This window comes from Salmo salar, chromosome 18 (genome assembly GCF_965601325.2).
Source record: "Salmo salar chromosome 18, fSalSal1, whole genome shotgun sequence".
Classification (NCBI taxonomy): Eukaryota; Metazoa; Chordata; class Actinopteri; order Salmoniformes; family Salmonidae; genus Salmo; species Salmo salar.
In genome coordinates, this window is record NC_138308.1 from 4,626,457 (window position 1) to 4,651,067 (window position 24,611).

Here is a 24,611-nt window from a genome sequence, read left to right on the forward strand (position 1 = left end):
GGCCGAAGGAGGAATTGGCTTTGACCATCATTCAAGGGTTCTTTATTTGTACTATGTTCTACATTGCAGAATAATAGTGAAGACATCAACACTAAGAAATAAAGAATATATGGAATCATGTAGTAAACCAAAAAAAAGGGTGATAACTATTCAAAGTAGCCACCCTTTGCCTTTACAGCTTTGCACACTCTTGGCATTCTCTCAACCAGCTTCATGAGGTAGTCACCTGGAATGCATTTCAATTCACAGTTGTGCCTTGTTAAAAGTTAATTTGTGGAATTTATTTCCATCTAATGCATTTGAGACAATCAGTTGTGTTGTGACAAGGTAGGGGTGGTATACAGAAGATAGCCCTATTTGGTAAAAGACCAAGTCCATATGGCAAGAACAGCTCAAATAAGGAAAGAGAAATGACAGACCATCATTACTTTAAGACATGAAGGTCAGTCAAAAACTTTGAAAGTTTCTTCAAGTGCAGTTGCAAAAACCATCAAGCGTTATGATGAAATTGGCGCTCATGAGGACCGCCACAGGAAAGGAAGACCCTGAGTTACCGCTGCTACACTTCACAAATTCCAGGCCAAATAAATGCTTCAGAGTTTAAATAAGAGACAACATCAACTGTTCAGAGGAGACTGCATGAATCAGGCCATCATGGTCAAATTGTTGCAAAGAAACCACTCCTAAGGACACCAACAAGAAGAAGAGACTTGCTTGGGCCAAGAAACACTAGCAATGGACATTAGACCGGTGGAAATCTGTCATTTCGTCTGATGAGTCCAAATTTGAGATTTTTGGTTCCAACCGCCGTCTCCTTGTCCAACCGCCGTCTCCCCAACACCGTGCAGGACGTTTGGCATTTGCCAGAGAACACCAAGATTGGCAAATTCGCCACTGGCGCCCTGTGCTCTTCACAGATGAAAGCAGGTTCACACTGAGCACATGTGACAGAGTCTGGAGATGCCGTGGAGAACGTTCTGCTGCCTGCAACATCCTCCAGCATGACCGGTTTGGCGGTGGGTCAGTCATGGTGTGGGGTGGCATTTCTTTGGGGGGGCCGCACAGCCCTCCATGTGCTCGCCAGAGGTAGCCTGACTGCCATTAGGTACCGAGATGAGATCCTCGGACCCCTTGTGAGACCATATGCTGGTGCGGTTGGCCCTGGGTTCCTCCTAATGCTAGACCTCGTGGCTGGAGTGTGTCAGCAGTTCCTGCAAGAGGAAGGCATTGATGCTATGGACTGGCCCGCCCGTTCCCCAGACCTGAATCCAATTGAGCACATCTGGGACATCATGTCTCACTCCATCCACCAATGCCACGTTGCACCACAGACTGTCCAGGAGTTGGCGGATGCTTTAGTCCAGGTCTGGGAGGAGATCCCTCAGGAGACCATCCGCCACCTCATCAGGAGCATGCCCAGGCGTTGTAGGGAGGTCATACAGGCACGTGGAGGCCACACACACTACTGAGCCTCATTTTGACTTGTTTTAAGGACATTACATCAAAGTTGGATCAGCCTGTAGTGTGGTTTTCCACTTTAATTTTGAGTGTGACTCCAAATCCAGACCTCCATGGGTTGATAAATTGGATTTCCATTGATTATTTTTGTGTGATTTTGTTGTCAGCACATTCAACTATGTAAAGAAAAAAGTATTTAATAAGATTATTTCTTTCATTCAGATCTAGGATGTGTTGTTTAAGTGTTCCCTTTATTTTTTTGAGCAGTATATTTTGATGTGTTTAACACTTGGCTACTACATGATTCCATGTGTTACTTTATAGTTTGATGTGTTCACTATTATTCCACAATGTAGAAAATAGCAAAAATAAAGAAAAATCCTTGAATGAGAAGGTGTGTTCAAAGTTGACTAGTACTGCAAGTATTTAGACCCTTTACTCAGTACTTTGTTGAAGCATCTTTGGCACGATTACAGCATCGAGTCTTAGGTATGACGCTACAAGCTTGGCAAACCTGCATCTGGGGAGTTTTTCCCCATTCTTCTCTGTAGATCCTCTCAAGCTCTTGTCAGGTTGAATGGGGAGTATCACTGCACAGCTACTTTCAGGCATCTCCAAGGATGTTCGATCGGGATCAAGTCCAGGCTCTGCCTGGGCCACTCAAGGACATTGAGACTTGTCCCGAAGCCACTCCTGCGTTGTCTTGGCGGTATGCTTAGGGTCGTTGTCCTGTTGGAAGGTGAACCATTGCCCAAGTCTGAGGTCCTGAGTGCTCTGGAGCAGGTTTTCATCAAGGATCTCTGTACTTCGCTCCGTTCATCTTTCCATCAATCCTGACTAGTCTCCCAGTCCCTGCCACTGAAAAACATCCCCACAGCATTTTGCAGCTACCACCATGCTTCACCGTAGGGATGCAAGGTTTCCTCCAGGTGTGACGTTTGGCATTCTGGCCAAAGAGTTCAACCTTGGTTTAATCAGACCAGAGAATCTTGTTTCTCATGGTCAGAGTCCTTTAGGTGCCTATTGGCAAACTCCAAGCGGGCTGTCATGTGCCTTTACTGAGGAGAGGCTTGTCTGGCCACTCTACCATAAATGCCTGATTGGTGCAGTGCTGCAAAGATTGTTGTTCTTCTGGAAGGTTCTCCCATCTCCACAGAGGAACTATGGAGCTCCATCGGTTTCTGCTTCACCTCCCTGACCAAGGCTCTTCTCCCCTGATTGCTCTACGGACAATTCCATCAACCTCATGGCTTGGTTTTTCCTCTGACATGCACTTTCATTTGTGGGACCTTATCTAGACTGGTGTGTGCCTTTCCAAATCATGTCCAATCAATTGAATTTACCACAAGTGGACTCCAATCAAGTTTTAGAAACATCTCAAGGGTGATGAATGGAAACAGGATCCACCTGAGCTCAATTTCCAGTCTCATAGCAAAGGGTCTGAAAACGTACGTAAATAAGAGGTTTTTTTATTATTATAAATGTGCAAACATTTCTAAAAACCTATTTCTGCTTTGTCATTATGGGGTACTGTTTGTAGATTAAGGATTTTAATTTTTATAATCCATTTTATAATAAGGCTGTAACATAACAACATTTGGAAAAAGGGGTCTGAATACTTTCCGAATGCACTGTAAAGTTAATTGCTTTGCAACATTTTTTGCAACTTACTTTAGTGCCTTGTTGCAAACAGGATGCATGTTCGGAAATATTTTTTATTCTGTATAGCCTTCTTTTTACTCTGTCAATTAGGTTAGTATTATGCACTACAATGTTGATGCATCCTCACTTTCCTCCTATCACAGACATTAAACCCTGTAACTGCTTTCATGTCACCATTGGCCTCATTGTGAAATCCCTGAGCGGTTTCCTACCTCTCCGGTAACTGAGTTAGGAAGGACGCCTGTATCTTTGTAGTTACTGGGTGTATAGATACACCATCCAAAGAGTAATTAATAACTAAACTATGCTCAAAGAAATATTCAAATGTGAGCTTTTTATTTTACCAATCTACCTATAGGTGCCTTTCTTTGCGAGGTATTGGAAAACCTCCCTGATTTTTGTGGTTGAATCTGTGTTTGAAATGTACTGCTTGACTGAAGGACCTTACAGACAATTGTATGTGTGGGGTACAGAGATGAAGTAGTCATTCAAAAATCTATGTTAAACACTTATTGCACAGAGTGCGTCCATGCAACTTTTGAAGCACATTTTTATTCCAGAACCTATTTAGGCTTGCCATAACAAAAGGGGTTAATACTTATTGACTGAAGACATTTCAGCTTTTCAATTTTGACATTATTGGGTAGGCTAGTAACAAACATTTTTCTCAATTTAATCCTTTTTATATCCATGCTGTAACAACAAAATGTGGAAAAAGTCAAGGGGTGTGAATGCTTTCTGAAGTGCTTTTTAATAGAGACTTTACTAAAAATTAAATAAATCAGATTTAAGATTAATATAGACTTGCTAAAGTGCCAAAAATCAGTTTGAAGGTTTTAACCCACTTACACCAACATTTAAAGTTTTTACCATCATTTTAAAGCCCTAGTTATGTCCTTGCTTTGACAAAGTCATTTCTGAAGATCATTTTTTGTGATTAATGATGAATTTAAGTCTGTCCTTAATTTTAAGGTCAACCCTGTTACGTGAACTGATATGGTGAAACTATTCCTTTTAAAATAATTTTTTCAAAAGAAACATTGAATATACAGTATAATAGTCAAATCATAGTGTAAAAGCAGGTGAGCTGGTTCTACTCTTTCTGGCCATTTTCTGGTGTTTAGTGGTGGAAAACTAAGTGAGTCGAGCATAACACCCTGTTACCCATAATGAAGATGGGCTAGAAATGTTTGAACAGTGTAAAAAAAAGTGTGACATGCTGACCAGACACGTCGCGTGCGTCGCAAAAATCCATGTTATTCGATTATTGCACCCACTGCTCGTGCACGCCAACGAGCGTCTGCATTGCCAAGGGCTAAAATAGAACTCCTTTCTATTTCTGACGCAGATCGTGCTGAAAGTCCTGCCTCTCCCATCTCATTGGTTTATAGAAGCAGGTACCCACGTGCCATCTCATTGGTTATACCCACGTGGGTGATTGAAAGACAAACTGTTTTGCCGGTCGTCGTGGTAATACTATGAAAGTATCGATGCCAATCACCATATAAGTTCAAAGATGAAAAAGCCTGGAAGGAGGAGAGATGACTAGAAACGATTCGGTTGGCCGAATTGGTTTTATGTGTGGATTAATTGTCGGAGTAGAGGAACTTGTGCATTTCAGGTAAAATAACTCAATGTTTATATCCCAGGACAAATTAGCTAACAACAGCAAGCTAGCTAAATAGGACGAATTAGCTAGCAAGTGCAAGCTAACTAGCCAAATTGCCATGCATGTTTAATGCTTTTTGACCTGTCCCCAAATTAATGTCATTGGTTCAGAGTTTGTTTTGATATTTTAACCTGCGTGTCGTGATCACGTTTGGTGTAGGGGGACAAAATACATTTATGCACGATGGCGCACACACGCAGCCGGTTTGGTTTCCGTGTAAGGTTGCACTCAATTGCAGCTTGCGTTTGCACACAAGTTTCCGTTTCCATTCCCCATCACAAGGGGATTTATGTTTCATTTAAGATAAAACCTCAAACCTGTTACAGTCAAACTCTGTTACTTTATTGGCACTTACTATAGGTCTTGTTTTTCCCCTTGAGATGGGAAAACATGTTTATGAAGTCAAACGTGCTCTCTATGACAATGTTAAAATTAATTGAAATTCATTTTTTTTTTACTAAGTTACACTACCCAAAATGCACTATTTGTGGAATGACCCATATGATCCACACTGGCTCATTAGAGTCTAGTGTTGTGATTAATAGTTGTTGATTGAGAGGAGTATCCAGTATTCAGGTCAGCCTCTTCCTGTTTATTAGAGTGAAACTAACTCCCGCATCGCACTGCAGTCACTCAACTTGAATCTATAACATTGCCCTGACGATGCAACCACCATCTATAAGTCTTTTCTAGGTAAAGCTCCGCCTTATCTCAGCTCACTGGTCACCATAACACCCAGCTGTAGCACACGCTCCAGCAGGTATATCTCACTGGTCATCCCAAAAGCCAACACCTGCTTTGGCCGCCTTTCCTTCCAGTTGTCTGCTGCCAATGACTGGAACGAATTGCAAAAATTGCTGAAGTTGGAGACATATCTCCCTCACTAACTTTAATCATCAGCTATCTGAGCAGCTTACCGATCACTGCAGCTGTACATAGCCCATCTGTAAATAGCCTATCAAACTACCTACCTCATCCCCATATTGTTTTTATTTACTTTTTTGCACACCAGTATTTTTACTTGCACATCATCATCTGCAAATCTATCACTCCAGTGTTAATTTGCTAAATTGTAATTACTTCGCTACTATGGCCTATTTATTCCCTTACCTCCTTACGCCATTTGCACACACTGTATATAGATTTTTCTATTGTGTTATTGACTGTACTTTTGTTTATCCATGTGTAACTGTGCTGTTGTTTTTGTCGCACTGCTTTGCTTTATCTTGGCCATGTCGCAGTTGTAAATGAGAACTTGTTCTCAACTGGCCTACCTGGTTAAATAAATGTGAAATAAAAAAATTAAGAGTCATTAATAACGATGGGGTTCCATGTGTGTGTCTTATCTGACCCTGGTTGAATCACAGATGGCACCCTATTCCCTGTAATTGCTCTTGGCTCTGCTCAAAAGTAGTGCACTATATAGGGAATAGGATGCCTTGAGACACAGAGCATGAAACACACAGGCAATGACATGTATTGACTTCACCTAGTCATAAATCACCATCAAACACAATGGAATCAACTTACATAATGGCATGCAGGGTAATCTAACTGTTAACCCCATACATATACCCATTGTGGTGTGTTAGTTTATCTGCAAACAAGCATGCAGGAAATTTGCTGTGTGAACATGCTACGCTGGTCAGAGCAATCATGTGATGTTAAGGACATTGACATTGTACTCAAAAATGGAAAAGAAAACCGGCAGAAAATTCTCAACAGGACAGATCGCGACAGATAGAATGTAAATTAGAGGTCGACCGATTATGATTTTTCGACGCCGATACCTATATTTGTGCTTTTTTTTTTGTTTTGTAATAATGACAATTACAACAATACTGAACACTTATTTTAACTTAATATAATACATCAATAAAATCAATTTAGCCTCAAATAAATAATGAAATATGTTCAATTTGGTTTAAATAATGCAAAACAAAGTGTTGGAGAAGAAAGTAAAAGTGCAATATGTGCCATGTAAAAAAGCTAACGTTTAAGTGCCTTGCTCAGAACATGGGAACATATGAAAGCTGGTGGTTCCTTTTAACATGAGTCTTCAATATTCCCAGGTAAGAAGTTTTAGGTTGTAGTTATTATAGGAATTATAGGACTATTTCTCTATACGATTTGTATTTCATATACCTTTGACTATTGGATGTTCTTATAGGCACTTTAGTATTGCCAGTGTAACAGTATAGCTTCCGTTCCTATCTGGGCTCAAACCAGGAACACATCGACAACAGCCACCCTCGAAGCAGCGTTACCCATGTAGAGGAAGGGAAACAACCACTCCCAAGTCTCAGAGCGAGTGACGTTTGAAACGCTATTAGCGTGCACCCCGCTAACTAGCTAGCCATTTCACATCGGTTACACCAGCCTCATCTTGGGAGTTGATAGGCTTGAAGGGGTGGGTATAATTTGTGGAACGTTCCAACAGGAATCTGTTCCAAAAAACGTAAAGTAAAAGGTTGCCAACCAACAACGCATACAAACCTAGCTAACTAGCTGCCGAATAGGCATCAACTCACCACGTAGCTTATTCTTAATGTTTGTCCATAGGCAACCAGAGTGAGGACAGACATTTTTCGGAATAAACGTGATGAGTGAAAAATGCAATGAACGAAACTCCCTACCCGGTATCTTATTCTGCCGCTATACAACTTTGTATGCATTGTTTTTTGGCAACCTTGTTATTTACGAAGTTTTTGGAATAGATTCCTGTTGGAACGTTCCACAAATTATACCCACCCGGCTTGAAGTCATAAACAGCTTGAAGCACAGCGAAGAGCTGCTGGCAAAACGCACAAAAGTGCTGTCTGAATGAATGCTAACGAGCCTGCTGCTGCCTACCATCGCTCAGTCAGACTGCTCGATCAAGTCATAGACTTAATTATAATATAATAAACACACAGAAATATGAGCCTTAGGTCATTAATATATCAAATCCAGAAACTATCAGCTCGAAAACAAAACGTTTATTTTTTCAGTGAAATACGGAACCGTTCCGTATTTTATCTAAGTCTAAATATTCCTGTTAACATTGAAGGTTGTGCAATGCATGTCATAATTACGTACAATTCTGGCAAATTAGTTCGCAACGAGCCAGGCAGCCCAAACTGTTGCATATACCCTGACTCTGCGTGCAATGAACGCTAGAGATGTGACACAATTTCATGTTAGCAGGCAATTTTAACTAAATATGCAGGTTGAAAAATATATACTTGTGTATTGATTTTAAAGAAAGGCATTGATGTTTATGGTTAGGTACATTGGTGCAACGACAGTGCTTTTTTCGCAAATGCGCTTGTTTAATCAACACCCGTTTGTCGAAGTAGGCTGTGATTCAATGATAAATGAACAGGCACCGCATCGATTATATGCAACGCAGGACATGTTAGATAAACTAGTAATATCATCAACCATGTGTAGTTAACTAGTGATTATGTTAAGATTGATAGTTTTTTATAAGTCTAATGCTAGGTAGCAACTTACCTTTGCTTCTTGCTGCCCTCGCGTAACAGGTAGTCAGCCTGCCATGCAGGCTCCTCGTGGAGTGCAATGTAAGGCAGGTGGTTAGAGCGTTGGACTAGTAACCGGAAGGTTGCAAAAACGAATCCCCCCTGAACAAGGCAGTTAAATCCCGTTCCTAGGCCGTCATTGAAAATAAGAATGTGTTCTTAATCTGACTCACCTTGGTAAACAAAATATATAAAATAAAAAATAAAAAATTCGGCAAATCGGTGGCCAAAAATACCGATTACCGATTGTTATGAAAATTTGAAATCGGCCCTAATTAATCGGCCATTCTGATTAATCGGTCGACCTCTAATATAAATGCATGAATATTCATATCTAGGCATATTTTCTGCTGACATTAAATGAATACTCATATTTATTTCAAGTTAATTGGTAACAAAAAATAATTTCAACCCTTCTATGGATGGTACTGGTGTTTGTGATAGAGGAGCAAAATGTGGCAGGGTGGCGTGTACAGCACAGCGCATGGTAGCATTGTGGCAGTCACTGTGCCCTGTGCATTACAGTAGGTGCGATGTCAGAAACGTTACCGTACCTCACTCTCGTTACACTCGGAAGGGGTGTCGCCGTGAACGGCCATCTGGTAGCGTGCGTACAGCGCTGCCGACTGCTCATAGGTCGCCATGAACTGAGGATCATCATCATTGACGGGCACTAGCCTCACCTTCGGAGAGGATGGTGAAAGAAGAAGTGGAGGGATGGATAAAGTCAACATTGGTTGTCGAGAGTGGGGACAGCGAAGGGGGAAAGAAACGGCGAAGAAGAATGAGGACATACAGTATGGAGTTGGGGTGTTGGAAGGAGAATGAAGAGGAGGAAGATGTGGTAGTGGTTTGCAGGGGGGATGGACAGACAATAGGGGAACCAAACAATAAGTGGAGAGGTTTTAGACAATGCCGCATAAGCAGTTTAGCACTATAAAAAGGTTCTACTGAATCAATTCAGACTCCCAGTTCAAAGTTCTATTGATTCTTTTTTTTTTTTTAGCTGCTCGGTTTTGAATTGAGACAAGTCAGGACAATCAAGATTCCAACCATAGAATTTACAACAAACCAAAACTAAGAATTCTGGGAGAGTGAGTCCAGTGGTGGTTACTGCCTGGAGATGAGGGATCCAGGGACCCTGAAGATGAGGCTAGTGTACCACCCCCGCGTCTCGGTTGATGACGAACCCTCAAAGTGAAAGACAGGGGGACTAGAGGTTGAATGGAGTTCTAAGATATGAGATTCAAGGAACAGGCATCCACATTCCACACACACTCACATTCAGATAGGGATCTACACACTCGCTTTTACTCTTGTATACATCCAGATATGAGATAATAGCAATGTCCCAAGTGGTGTGAGATTTACACAGATAAAATCAGGCTGAGGTATAGTATAGCTCCAGCCTTCGAGACAGAATGTCTGGTGAGAACCGCAGAGCGGAGACAATCCTCCAAGTGTGTCAAGTGCCAGCATGGGCAAAAACGACAAACTAATGCTAACACTGAATTTTAAGTGGATGCTTCAGTTCAACAACTGTGACTGGTTGGGAATGAAATAAAAACAAACTAGCAGGAGTGATGGGCACAGAGGGATTGGAAGACTGACGAAGGAAAGAGGAAGAGGGTGGGAATGAATACCTGACTGCCACCGTATTCAAACAGCTAGAGGCAGCATCCCAAATGGCACCCTATTCCCTACATAGTGCACTACTTGGATCTGGTCAAAAGTAGTGCACTAGGTACAGAATAGGGTGCTATTTAGGACACAACCAGAAACTAAAGACCCAATTAGGCTGAGGCACCTGTAGAAACATTGCCTTCACCCTCCTCCGTGTATGGGAACATTTCCCCCTGCGAGCGAACAAGAAATCACATGCACACACATTCAGACATCCACAAACATGTAAGAGAGTGCGCACACAGACACACACACTCCCCTAATCCTGAGTCCTTCATTCACTTTCTCCATTTCATTCATACCCATACTACAGGAGGTTGGTGAAGCCTTAATTGGGGAGGATAGACTCATGGTAATGGCTGGAGCATTATTAGTGGAATGATACCAAATAAATGGGTTCCATGTGTTTGATGCCATTCCACTAGCTCCTTTCCCGCCATTATTATGAGCCGTCCTCCCCTCAGCTGCCTCCACTGACCCACAGAGTCACACTTTACATTTTTTCTTCTCTCCATCCTAACCACTTCCATAGCCAGAGTGTGATTATGGTAACTTGCTCTTCCATGTCACGTAATTCCAAGTTCTCGCCATTTCCCCTCCACTACTCTATCAAATGTCTCCATTCCCTTTCACTTAGCACCCCATTCACTTTCATCTGTATCATCTTAGTTGCCTGATGACAGATTGCACACAAACATTGGTCAGAGATACTTCGCTCATATTGGAGAGAGACTGATTATACCATTTGGCAAACTCCAGATAACAATTACATCTGTCGGTTCAAGATGTTCACCCAATGTTGACGAGATGTTTTAATGTTGTTTGTTTTTATATAAATCATGTTATGAAGCCAAAGACAAATTTCCACATCTGGATTTATAATAAAGACATTTGAATTTACTCTCAACACTGTTCACTGTGTTTTGATATCAAAAGCACCCTCGCCCTCCCACCCTCCCTTCCCCCTGTGCCCCTTGAGCAGGTTGACCTGCTGACCCCTGACCTGGCTCTCGGTGGGCTTGTCTGGAGGGTCGTGGTGAATGGCCATCTGGTAGAGTTTGTACACCTGGTAGGAGGCGTCGAAAGAGGCTTTGAACTGTGAACTGGGGGGGTTGGAGCGCACTAGCCTCACCTTCAAAAGAGGGACGGGCAGAGAAGGGTTAAGACAAAAATAAAAAGACAGGCATTTAAATAGGACACAGAACGATAAGTGGAGACAAATCCACACAGAGGGTACGTCACATTCACATATTAAAGCAGGGGGAGGAAAAATGTATTTAAAAAAGTATGAAAGAAACAGAATGGTGGGTAAACTGAATGTCTCTTCCTCTATTAACTCTGTCCGTCACTTATGGGTACTAGCAAACTAAGGCAAATCTTTCTGAGTGTTACATTTCTCATTTTCAAGCATGCCACATCAGGCTTTAACCATCTAAGCCGTTTTCCTCTAAGGTAGGCCCTTGTGAAAAATGTTTTGTATTAAGTAATCATTCTATATTCCACGTGTGTGGGGACAGGATACACCAAGGTGAGCCTTTATTATACATCTTGTATTTGACTGAATGATTAACACAATAAACAGCGTTCAGAAGTTATATTGGGTGGGAGTTATTTACAATGCAGTTTTCTATTACCGCAACCAAAGGTGTTGGTGCTACACCCAAGCAGTGAGGTTGATAAAGGAGGAGGGAGTGTTTGTGTCCATCTCCATGGAGACAAGCAGAGTGACAGGTCAGAGCATGACAAAAGATAACAAATAAGGTAAATATCACAAGTGTTTGTCATCATGTTAACAGAAACATAATTTAAAGACCTTACCTGGGTTGATCTCCTGAAAAACCAAAGAGATCACTCAAACATGACATGTGTGTTATAAACCCCATTTCCAGTGCTTCACCATGTCATGTCAAGCTACAGTAGGGGAGAATTAGAACCAGTTTTAAACAGGCCCAAAAGTCAGGTAGACAGGCCTTCGAGCTTTGGATAAAGCATAACCACTAGTGTTGAGAATGTGAGAATTCAACTTTCATAATCCCCCCAGCTTAATTTTAATTAAACATCTTTGTTTTTAAGCTTTTGTTGGCCAACATGCCCCTGCCATTTGAATAGTAGCCTGCGAGGGAATTTAACCCAAGGTTTGTTTGAGTTGGACATGCACAGGGCTCTCATATGACTGCTTGGTACACGCATTGTATATTCAAACAAAGATGTTGGGCCTTTTACGTAAAAGATAATAGTAAGTAAGGCCTCTTTAATTTACTTTTAAAACTCCAGATATCTTTTGATACGCCGAAATAGTTTTATTGAGCCAACACCACAATGGATAGTTTGGTGAAAACGCAACGCTCTCATAACAATCGAATGAGATGGCACCGACAGACTAACACCAAACCATTCCAATAATGTTTCTGTAATGCCACTTAATTAAAATGGAGAGATATTGGCCTTCAAAAGCCCCTGTAAGACGATGCGCTGTTCCACATGTGGAACTCTGTGTGAGCCCAAATCCAGTTCTCTTTGATAAAAACGCGCAGAAGAGATACTCGCCGACTAAAGAATGTGTCTGATAAACAGAGAAGGCCAATGGCCAAACAAGAGCAAGTGAACGTGTGAGAGGGGAGTGGGTTTTAACTAAAAGATAATAAATAATAGGAAGGCATACTGAGCGAGACAGAGAGAGACACAGGTTGGTGTTATACGCTTCCCTTTGGGGAAGGGGGGTGTCAATCATGTGGCAACACTGACCCCTGGTGGTGGCAAGGGCACAAGTATGTGTCCCAACCTTACCCTCCATACATCTCATCTATGTCTTTCACTAAAAGCCACTAGTTTTACTGTAAAACACTAAGGGTTGTGGATGAGAAAAGGGTTGTGGTTAAAGGAAAAGGCTTTACGATTCCCACAGTCTCAATGTCTCTATCAATACAAGGGAAGGGGCCTTAAATATAGTCAGGGGCCCCTTACCCTCGATCACCTCTCCTGTCAATGTCTCTTTCATTGGGGGCATATGTACATGGTTCTCTCCTCCTCCCGGACCTTTCCTAATGATTGTCTGTCTCCATCACTCAGGCGGTCTGACATGTTTAACAGTTGTGCTGGTGATGAAGTGGAGCTGGAGTGTTAATTGCATTCGTGTAAACACCCAAAATATCCTTGCGGTCCAAGACCTTCAGTTTTCCCCCTGTAGCTCCACAGCTTACTCAACAAATCTGAACGGGGGTGTATTTGGTGATATGAAACGTTCTGATAGAAAGTTGTCGATATAAATAGAATAAATAGAGCAGACTTGCACGATCCCTATTCTACATGACAGGCAGTCAGATCTGCTCGACTCAATTCACTTCTATCTAATTCTGAATGTTCTGGTATATTTGATCATCCTGAACAGGCTCCTGCTGAAGTCTCTAATACTCCCAAAGTCATAAAGAGTGGTGTGAATGGCAAAAAACAGATTCAATTATCGCCATATCATCAGAATCCTAAACATCCCAATTCCTAGCATTGATTGCAGCCCATCGGCATGCTTTAGGCCTACAAACTCGTGTTTCAAACACATGCGCCTTTCAATCATCTTAACTTGCCAAACAACAAATTAACCTTCAATTGGGTGGCTTGACCTTGTGTGTACATCCACTTAAGGAAATTGAATGAGTAAACATCACAGCCAATGGAAGTAATCTAATCAGCTAAGATGAGCTGATTGGGAGAGGAGTCTGATGGGAGCTCAGTGCCAGTCAGTGAATGAATAGCTTGTCTCAAGGTCTGGCTTAATCAAAAGCTGACATCACTCTAGACTACCAACCTCAGCAAAAGTCAAGAGGATGGACCAAAACTTCGCCTTACACTGGAAAGGGACATTTTTATCCCTCTGGGCTTGTGCTCCAGATGGCACTATATTCCCTTCATAGTGCACTACTTTTGACCAGGGCCCATAGAGCTTTGGTCAAAAGTAATACACTATAGGTTATGGGGAATAGGGTGTCATTTGGGATGTAGCCCTGCCTGCAGTACATACCAGAGCCAAAAGTACATTTACATCTCTTATAAACAATGCAGAGCTCTGCACAGTCGTTTGAATGTGATTACTTGGGGTAACCTGACCCAGTGTGTGTGGTCAGGCTACCATTTGGTTGAGTTTGTGTCGTGAAGTGCTGGATTTTCCACTTGAGCTCTGGCCGTACCATTCTCCCCACAGGCACGCATGGTGAAGTCACTGTGCCAGCAGATAGAGGCCTCTCTCTGGCCAGGTCTGAAGGTAGATCCTTTGGAAGTGGATAGACGTAAAGCAATATAGAGGAAACTCACCTAAAGCCACTGGAAGGCTAGGTGGCGCCATCACTGTATTATTTACACGCATCCAGTTCCTTCAGATCTGTAGACACTGAATGAGTAGGGGCTAGGAAGTAGTTGTAGACCTGAACCCCTCTCTCGCTTACCTCGAGGCGGTGCAGAGGACTATCGGGCAGAGATTCGTTGATGAACTCCTCCAGGGCTTTGGGTTGGTTGAGCTGGATGGGGGTGGCGGGGTTAGAGGTCACAGAGGCCGGGACTCCACCCCCAACCTGTCTCTTCTGCTCCTTCTGCAGCCGGCGTGCCTTCCTCAGTTCCTTGGCTTTCCTACACAACGGCCTACCGGGGTCCGCTCCTACCCCTGAAGGGGAGGAGAGAGAGATGGAGAAGAGGGGGATGGAGAGAGGGAGAAAAACAGGAAGAGAACGAGAGGGTGGGAAGGAGAGAATAAATACTATTGTTAGATATTAGAACGGTATGGATGGGAGCACAAGTTTCCTTTCCAAGGGTGCGAGAACTTCAGGATGTTAAGACACCACATCATAACCCTTTTTCACTCCAAAAACAACCTTGGGGTATAGCATTTCCAAAACTGTTCAATGTAAAAGAATTGCGAAAAAGAGCTTGGGGGGGGGGGGGGTGCATGAGGTTTATTAACACGGTAGTGTGGGAGTGAGAAAGAGGTGGTTACTTTTAAACGATGTTGCCATTGATGATGAGTCCCACATTTGGGGATATTTTGTAGGTGTGAGGCCATGTTTCCAATGGCTTTGCTCCCCTCAGGGGAAGTCGGATTGCCTTGTTTGCTTTAGCGTAGCCTCCACACGCATGCACCCACACACAAAAAAAAACTGATCTACATGGATGCCGTTTTCAATTTTTTCCCCCTTCCTCAATACTCTTTACATGACATCACCGCACAAGAACCTATAACACAGCATGGGTTGTGTTTGTTGACTGCAAGTGATTTCTTGGCTTTTTGTGGGACACCTTTGGTTTCAAATGAAGGCGTATCAACTTAGGAGATGGAAGGTCCTCTGCCTCTGGGAAGTTTCCAAACAAATGACGAAGATCATGACCGTATATGACTGTGTGTATGTGCTGGATGGTTTGGACAGAGCTGCAGGTTCGGATGGGAAACAGCATTCAGCTTTCCAGCACGTCAGTAGCTGCTCCACACAGAGTACTGGATCTTAGGCAGAGGTGTGTGTCTGTTGTTGACATCAGAGGGAGCACACTACAAATCACAACAGAAGTGTCTTAGAGACAAACATACAAACCAGGCTGATACAGCTTAAACAGGATAGGAGAACAGAGGAGTCTGTTGCATCTACATGACAGAGGACCGAGACAAAGACGGACTACTCTGTTGACTTGACGCATGCATATATTGCACAATGCAGCTCCAGTAACTCCATCCCTCCCCCTCCCCACCTGGCCTTCCGCAAGCCGCCACCAAAAGCACCCTCTTGATTGGCGAACGTCATATTGGAGACCCGCAGGAGGACAGGGTAAGTAGTAGTGTCAGGAACCAGAACCAGGGTCATATTCACTAGTCATCAAAGGGAAGAAAAATAACTGAAACAAGGACTACCTAAAACGTGTCCAATCAGAAAACTAGTTATCATTTTCTGTTGCAAAGCATTTTACTACAGTGTGCTCTAACTAATATGGCCCTGTATCAAAACTGGGTGGAACGATCCTCAGCCTTCAGCATAGACCTACACATACTAATGTCTCTACATACGATGAACTGTACACTCCTGTCAGTATCTATATGGGCGGTATTTTGACTTGAGGGCTGCACACTTCTGTAAATCATTCATTGAGGTAAGAGTTATGTGAGCCTATCTGAACTCTGAATCAGGGACCATAGATAAATCCCTCGGTCACAGTTGATTTTGCAGTTGTCTGGGTGCTAATGCTATGGGGCAGGTTGAGTGATTCTGTGTCTAGACTCTAGACAATAGACACCAAGTTACGAGATAGATAGACAAAGTGAGATGAAGGAGAGAGAGCGTGAGAAAGCGAGCAAGCAAGAAAAAGAGGGAGGGAAGATCTCAATTGCATACTCCTCGTATCCTCTCTCTCCTCAAATCCCATTGGATGAGATAGCTAGAGGTCTGTCCCCTCTGACCTTCTCTAATGGGTTTTGAGAAGGAGGCGGGGATAGTGGCGAGAGGACGCGAGGCAGTGGAGGCTCCTCAGAGGAGGAATGGAAGGACCATCCACTGTGAATTTCATAAATTGTAAAACATTTACAAAAGTTATACTTTAGATAAAACTATGATCAATATATTAACACCACCAAATAATTGATTAAAACACTTCTGCAATGAAAGTCTACAGTAGCTACAACATAACTCTGTAGGGGAGCACCATGGTGTAGCCGATCCAATTCACATTCTCCCACAGAGAAACAGAAAAGGATATGTGTCTCAGTCAGAGGACTGAGGGAGAGAGCATTACCTCCTTCCCTTGTATATCCTCACATTCTCTCCATATCATTTGACTAAAGAGAGAACGTTTCCGAGCAGGAGATAGAGAGCAGGAGTGACAGCGCGGTCAAATGGTTTCCCTCCAAATAAGTATAAACTAAACACAGTCAGGGCAAGATGGAGCGGTCACATATTGGGTTCTGGCCTCTGTTCAGACTAAACACTGTGACTGATCCAAACACATAGCACATGACATGCTTCCTTTGATTGTTTGGCTTCCTGTTTCCGGTCACAACTTGCAGACTTGTTTCCGTGCTGCTGTGCATTTTGTTGCCAATCTTACTTTGCTACCTGACTACTTCACGGTTTTTACTTTTTCATTACCGTATATTTGTAGTTTTTCCCTTACTCAAACTCAACTTTTTTCATTCAACTTTTTCACCCCGGAGGTTTTATTTGGACATGGTTCGTCGGGACTTCAAACAGCCGAAGCTAAGTAACATTAACATGATGCCTTCTAATTGCAGTCGTTGTACTTATAATATACAGGAGAACGATCGCCATACGGCGAGGGTAGCTGTGCTGCAAGCCCAGCTTCAGACGCTATCGTTAGGCAAGGGCAATTTCAGTGTAGGAAAGGATGAAACAGCGTCTGTGCCACCAGTAAGTACAGATAGTAACGTTAGTATAAACCCCCTCGCACGGTCCCCGCAGCTGGACAACTTTCTCATGGCTTCTGGAGGGAAACGCTGTAGGAATGCTCAACCGGTGTCGCTTATTCAGCCGACAGAAACTTTCAATCGGTTCTCCCCATTAAGCGAGTCGGAGGCCGAGACTTCTCTGGTCTCTGCGCCTCCCGTTATGGGGTCTGAGACGCCGAAGCCTCCCACCATTAGCCCTGACAAATTGAAAACCCTAGTCATTGGCGACTCCATTACCCACAGTATTAGACTAAAAACAAATCATCAACCGATCATACTCTGTTTACCAGGGGGCAGGGCTACCGACGTTAAGGCTAATCTAAAGACGGTGCTGGCTAAAGCTAAAACTGGCGAGTGTAGAGAGTATAGAGATATTGTTATCCACGTCGGCACCAACGATGTTAGGATGAAACAGTCAGAGGTCACCAAGCGCAACATAGCTTCAGCGTGTAAATCAGCTAGAAAGATGTGTCGGCATCGATTAATTGTCTCTGGCCCCCTCCCAGTTAGGGGGAGTGATGAGCTCTACAGCAGAGTCTCACAACTCAATCGCTGGTTGAAAACTGTTTTCTGCCCCTCCCAAAAGATAGAATTTGTAGATAATTGGCCCTCTTTCTGGGACTCACCCACAAACAGGACCAAGCCTGGCCTGTTGAGGTCTCCATCCTAGCTGGAGGGGTGCTCTCATCTTATCTACGAACATAGACAGGGTTCTAACTCCTCTAGCTCCACAATGAAATAGGGTGCAGGCCAGGCAGCAGGCTGTTAGCCAGCCTGCCAGCTTAGTGGAGTCTGCCACTAGCACAGTCAGTGTAGTCAGCTCAGCTATCCCCATTGAAACTGTGTCTGTGCCTCGACCTCGGTTGGGCAAAATTAAAGATGGCGGTGTTCACCTTAGCAATCTCACTAGTATAAAGACCTCCTCCATCCCTGCCATTATTGAAAGAGATTGTGATACCTCACATCTCAAAATAGAACTCCTTAATGTTAGATCCCTCACTTCAAAGGCAGTTATAGTCAATGAACTAATCACTGATCATAATCTTGATGTGATTGGCCTGACTGAAACATGGATTAAGCCTGATGAATTTACTGTGTTAAATGAGGCCTCACCCCCTGGTTACACTAGTGACCATATCCTCGGCGCATCCCGCAAAGGCGGAGGTGTTGCTAACATTTACGATAGCAAATTTTAATTTACCAAAAACGTTTTCATCTTTTGAGCTTCTAGTCATGACATCTATGCAGCCTACTCAATCACTTTTTATAGCTACTGTTAACAGGCCTCCTGGGCCATATGCAGCGTTCCTAACTGAGTTCCCTGAATTCCTATCGGACCTTGTAGTCATCGCAGATAATATTCAAATTTTTGGTGACTTTAATATTCACATGGAAAAGTCCATAGACCCACTCCAAAAGGCTTTCGGAGCCATCATCGACTCAGTGGGTTTTGTCCAACATGTCTCCGGACCTACTCACTGCCAGAGTCATACTCTGGACCTAGTTTTGTCCCATGGAATAAACGTTGTGGATCTTAATATTTTTCCTCATAATCCTGGACTATCGGACCACCATTTTATTACGTTCGCAATAGCATTAAAAGTCGTGCTATAAATTCTCAGACAACCCAAAGATTCCTTGATGCCCTTCCAGCTCCCTCTGCCTACCCAAGGACGTCAGAGGACAAAAATCAGTTAACCACCTAACCGAGGAACTCAATTTAACCTTGTGCAATACCCTAGATGCAGTTGCACCCCTAAAAACTAAAAACATTTCTCATAAGAAACTAGCTCCCTGGTATACAGAAAATACACGAGCTCTGAAGCAAGCTTCCAGAAAATTGGAACGGAAATGGCGCCACACCAAACTGGAAGTCTTCCGACTAGCTTGGAAAGACAGTACCGTGCAGTATCGAAGAGCCCTCACTGCTGGTCGATCATCCTATTTTTCCAACCTAATTGAGGAAAATAAGAACAATCCGGAATTTCTTTTTGATACTGTCGCAAAGCTAACTAAAAAGCAGTATTCCCCAATAGAGGATGGCTCTCACTTCAGCAGTAATGAATTCATGAACTTCTGAGGAAAAGATCATGATCATTAGAAAGCAAATTACGGACTACTCTTTAAATCTGCGTATTCCTCCAAAGCTCCGTTGTCCTGAGTCTGCACAACCCTGCCAGGACCTAGGATCAAGGGAGACACTAAAGTGTTTTAGTACTATATCTCTTGACACAATGATGAAAATAATTACGACCTCTAAACCGTCAAGCTGCATATTGGACCCTATCCCAACTAAACTACTGAAAGAGCTGCTTTCTGTGCTTGGCCCTCCTATGTTGAACATAATAAACGGCTCTCTATCCACCAGATGTGTACCAAACTCACTAAAAGTGGCAGTAATAAAGCATCTTGAAAAAGCCAAATCTTGACCAAGAAATTATAAAAAACTAAAAATCGGCCTATATCCAATCTTCCACTCCTCTCAAAAATTTTAGAAAAAGCTGTTGCGCAGCAACTCACTGCCTTCCTGAAGACAATGTATATGAAACGCTTCAGCCTGGTTTTAGACACCATCATAGCACTGAGACTGCACTTGTGAAGGTGGTAAATTACCTTTTAATGACGTCAGAAGGAGGCTCTGCGTCTGTCCTCGTGCTCCTAGATCTTAGTGCTGCTTTTGATACCATCGATCACCACATTCTTTTGGAGAGATTGGAAACCCAAATTGGTCTACATGGACAAGTTCTGGCCTGGTTTAGATCTTATCTGTAGGAAAGATATCAGTTTGTCTCTGAATGGTTTGTCCTCTGACAAATCAACTGTAAATTTCAGTGTTCCTCAAGGTTCCGTTTAAGGACCACTATTGTTTTCACTATATATTTTACCTCTTGGGGATGTCATTCGAAAACATAATGTTACATTTCACTGCTATGCGGATAACACACAGCTGTACATTTCAATGAAACATGGTGAAGCCCCAAAGGGGTGCATCACTTGAGTGGGTTGAGTCACTGACGTGGTCTTCCTGTCTGGGTTGGCGCCCCCCTTGGGCTGTGCCGGAGATCTTTGTGGGCTATACTCGGCCTTGTCCCGGGATGGTATGTTGGTGGTTGAAGATATCCCTCCAGCGGTGTGGAGGTTGTGGTTTGGCAAAGTGGGTGGGGTTCTCACTCTCACTCTCACTCTCTGACTCTCTGACTCTCTGCTGTCCCCAGTTCACCTGGCCGTGCTACCTGTCCCAGACCTGCTGGAAGCCTGACCTATTCCCCGGACGTGCTACCTGTCCCAGACCTGCTGTTTTCAACTCTCTAGAGACAGCAGGAACGGTAGAGATACTCTCAAAGATCGGCTATGAAAAGCCAACTGACACTTACTCTTGTGTTACTGACTTGTTGCACCCTCGACAACTACTATGATGATTATTACTATTTGACCATGCTGGTCATTTATGAACATCTAGGCCATGTGCTGTTATAATCTCCACCCGGCACAGCCAGAAGAGGACTGGCCACCCCTCATAGCCTGGTTCCTCTAGGTTTCTTCCTAGGTTTTGGCCTTTCTAGGGAGTTTTTCCTAGCCACCGTGCTTCTACACCTGCATTGCTTACTGTTTTGGGGTTTTAGGGTGGGTTTCTGTACAGCCCTTTGAGATATCAGCTGATGTAAGAAGGGCTATATAAATACATTTGATATAGCAGGGCTCTACACTTTTTTTATATATATATATTATATATATATATATAATTGATCATGACCTGGGCCCAGATTCACAAAAAAAGCTTAAAATATAAAAACAAAATAAGTTTAAGATAATTTGTAAGTGCAATTCCTAAAACATTTCTTCTTAATGTAGGATTTTATTATTAACTTAATTATATTTTTAAGATCATGATTGTTGCCAAGCAATGAGCTAGCTAGTAAGAGCAATCATGTTAGCATATTTCTTACTGATCTAACAAATATACTTGAATTGAAAACAATCAGTCAATACTGAAACTTTTAGATGAATTTTCTTAGTCAACTAAACATGTTCAATTGCTTTCATGAGCTTATTTTCCTCACTTCCATGAGTTTAAGACAAGGGTTGAGCCATGCTGGAATTAAGAACATTTCCAAGAAATCCAATAACTTTATTTTTGAAGAATCATCTTAAGCATCTCAACATGCAAGGTGCCGCAAACATAAGCACCATCGCTTGATAAATAGTGCATAAACAATTTAAGGATTGCATGAATAACTGTGGAATTATATTTTTTTTAAAGTATAGCTATTTGTTTACACAGAGTAAAGGATATGTTTTGTATAATCCTACAAATTCCTAGGAATAAAATGTAGGCCTATTTTTGTTACCCTTACAATAAAAACAGTGTAATTCATTTGATCACCTTTATTTGTAGAATCGATTCGTAATAGAGTTATAGTAAAGAATAAAGTCCAGTTACAGCTTTTGACAAAGTAGAAAGATTAAAAAGATTATATAATCAGCCAGGAGCACAGGTGAAATTATTTGCTGCATTCTTAAACAAAAGCACCAGTGCATGAATTGCATAAATAAATAGTATATTGTAATATGTTAGTTTTTGCTTAGTAGCCAGAGCAATGCTGCCGCGGGAGGTGTCATGTGCCAAATGCATGGACAGCACGGATATTCTTGGAAAAAGTGAAAATTGGAAATAGAGCTGCACCTCTTGAATTGAACAGAAATATCCAAGATGGCGTAGCAGTCAGGCGTGTTTGTCTTGTCCCGTCCCATGTATATATATATCTTCTTTGCACTCTTTTTAATATTTTTCCTTAACCTTAACTTCAAAATACTCTCCTGCAACCTGCCTCACCCAATGTGGTGTGGATCTGTTTTTTTTTCCTAAAGTATCTCGATTTACTTCCGAACTGGAATACCTCAACTGAAGCAAGCTAGCTAACTAGCTACCAGCTATCAGTCAGCTAACCACTGCTAGCGGTCATCAGCTAACCTTTAGCTCGGAAAGCTCTCTCCAGTTCGTACAATGCGTTTCAAACCAGAGCATACCGGACCAATTTATCTCTTTAAGAAGTTTTAGGTTGTAGTTATTATAGGAATTATAGGATCATCTCTCTCTATACGATTTGTATTTCATATACCTTTGACTTTTGGATGTTCTTATTGGCACTTTAGTATTGCCAGTGTAACAGTATAGCTTCCGTCCCTCTCCTCGCTCCAATCTGGGCTCGAACCAGGAACATATCGACAACAGCCACCCTCAAAGCAGCGTTACCCATGTAGAGCAAGGGGAACAACCACTACCAAGTCTCAGAGCGAGTGACGTTTGAAACGCTATTAGCGCGCACCCGCTAACTTGCTAGCCATTTCACATCGGTTACACCAGCCTAATCTCGGGGGTTGATAGGCTTGAAGTCATAAACAGCGCAATGCTTGAAGAATTGCGAAGAGCTGCTGGTAAATGCACTAAGGTTCTGTTTGAATGAATGCTTGCGAGCCTGCTGCTGCCTACCATCGCTCAGTCAGACTGCTCTATCAAATATCAAATCATAGACTTAATTATAACATAACACACAGAAATACGAGCCTTTGGTCATTAGTATGGTCGAATCCGGAAACTATCATTTCGAAAACAAAATGTTTATTATTTCAGTGAAATACGGAACCGTTCCGTATTTTATCTAAAGGGTGGCATCCTTAAGTCTAAATATTCCTGTTACATTGCACAACCTTCAATGTTATGTCAGAATTATGTACAATTCTGGCAAAATAATTACAGCCTTTGTTAGGAATAAATGGACTTCACACAGTTCCCAATGAGCCAGGCAGCCCAAAATGCTGTATATACCCTCACTGCTTGCACGGAACACAAGAGATGTGACACAATTTCATGTTAGCAGGCAATATTAACCTCTTACATCTAGACGTTCCGCTAGCGGAACACCTGCTCCAATATCCAATGATGGGCGTGGCGCGAAATACAAAGTCCTCGAAAATCCGAAAACGTTCATTTTTCAAACATATGACTATTTTACACCATTTTAAAGACAAGACTCTCCTTTATCTAACCACACTGTCCGATTTCAAAAAGGCTTTACAACGAAAGCAAAACATTAGATTATGTCAGCAGAGTACCCAGCCAGAAATAATCAGACACCCATTTTTCAAGCTAGCATATAATGTCACAAAAAACAAAACCACAGCTAAATGCAGTACTAACCTTTGATGATAATCAGATGACACTCCTAGGACATTATGTTATACAATACATGCATGTTTTGTTCAATCAAGTTCATATTTATATCAAAAACCAGCTTTTTACATTAGCATGTGACGTTCAGAACTAGCATCCCCACCAAACACTTCCGGTGAATTTACTAAATTACTCACGATAAACGTTCACAAAAAACATAAATTATTTTAAGAATTATAGATGCAGAACTCCTTTATGCAATCGAGGTGTCCGATTTTAAAATAGCTTTTCGGTGAAAGCACATTTTGCAATATTATGAGTAGATAGCTCGCCATCACGGGCTAGCTATTTTGACACCCTCAAGTTTGGCCCTCACCAAACTCAGATTTACCAGAAGAAAAATTTGATTACCTTTGCTGTTCTTCGTCAGAATGCACTCCCAGGACTTCTACTTCAATAACAAATGTTGGTTTGGTTCCAAATAATCCATAGTTATATCCAAATAGCGGCGTTTTGTTCGTGCGTTCAAGACACTATCCGAAGGGTGACGCGCCCGACGCGTTTCGTGACAAAAAAATTCAAAATATTCCATTACCGTACTTCGAAGCATGTCAACCGCTGTTTAAAATCAATTTTTATGCGATTTTTCTCGTAAAAAAGCGATAATATTCCGACCGGGAAACCCTGTTTTCGTTCAAAGACGAAAAAATAAAAACATGGTGTTGGCTCATGCACGCACCCCCAGTCTCATTGTTCTCTGATCGACCACTATCCAAATGCGCTACTGTTTTTCAGCCATGGCCTGCAGAGTCATCATTCCCCGTTCTGGCGCCTTCTGAGAGCCCATGGGAGCGTTAGAAAATGTCATGTTACAGCAGAGATCCCCTGTTTTGGATCGAGATGATCAAGAAGGCCAAGAAATGGTCAGAGAGGGCGCTTCCTGTTTGGAATCTTTTCAGGTTTTGGCCTGCCAAATGAGTTCTGTTATACTCACAGACACCATTCAAACAGTTTTAG

General features: G+C 42.4%; 1 protein-coding gene across 3 annotated transcripts in view; it reads right to left on the reverse strand.

The window, feature by feature from the left end:
- ate1 (arginyltransferase 1) overlaps positions 1–24,611 on the reverse strand; it is a 228,999-nt gene that overhangs the window by 150,552 nt on the left and 53,836 nt on the right. Inside the window, exons 6-8 of one of the 3 annotated variants that reach the window (XM_045700642.2) lie at positions 14,430–14,644; positions 10,997–11,125; positions 8,865–8,993 (exon numbers count right to left, since the gene is read on the reverse strand). In XM_045700642.2, the coding sequence (XP_045556598.2) occupies positions 8,865–8,993; positions 10,997–11,125; positions 14,430–14,644 (473 nt within the window). The remainder of the gene's footprint in view (positions 1–8,864; positions 8,994–10,996; positions 11,126–14,429; positions 14,645–24,611) is intronic. The other 2 variants (XM_014154421.3, XM_014154420.3) reach the window with 2 other exon arrangements.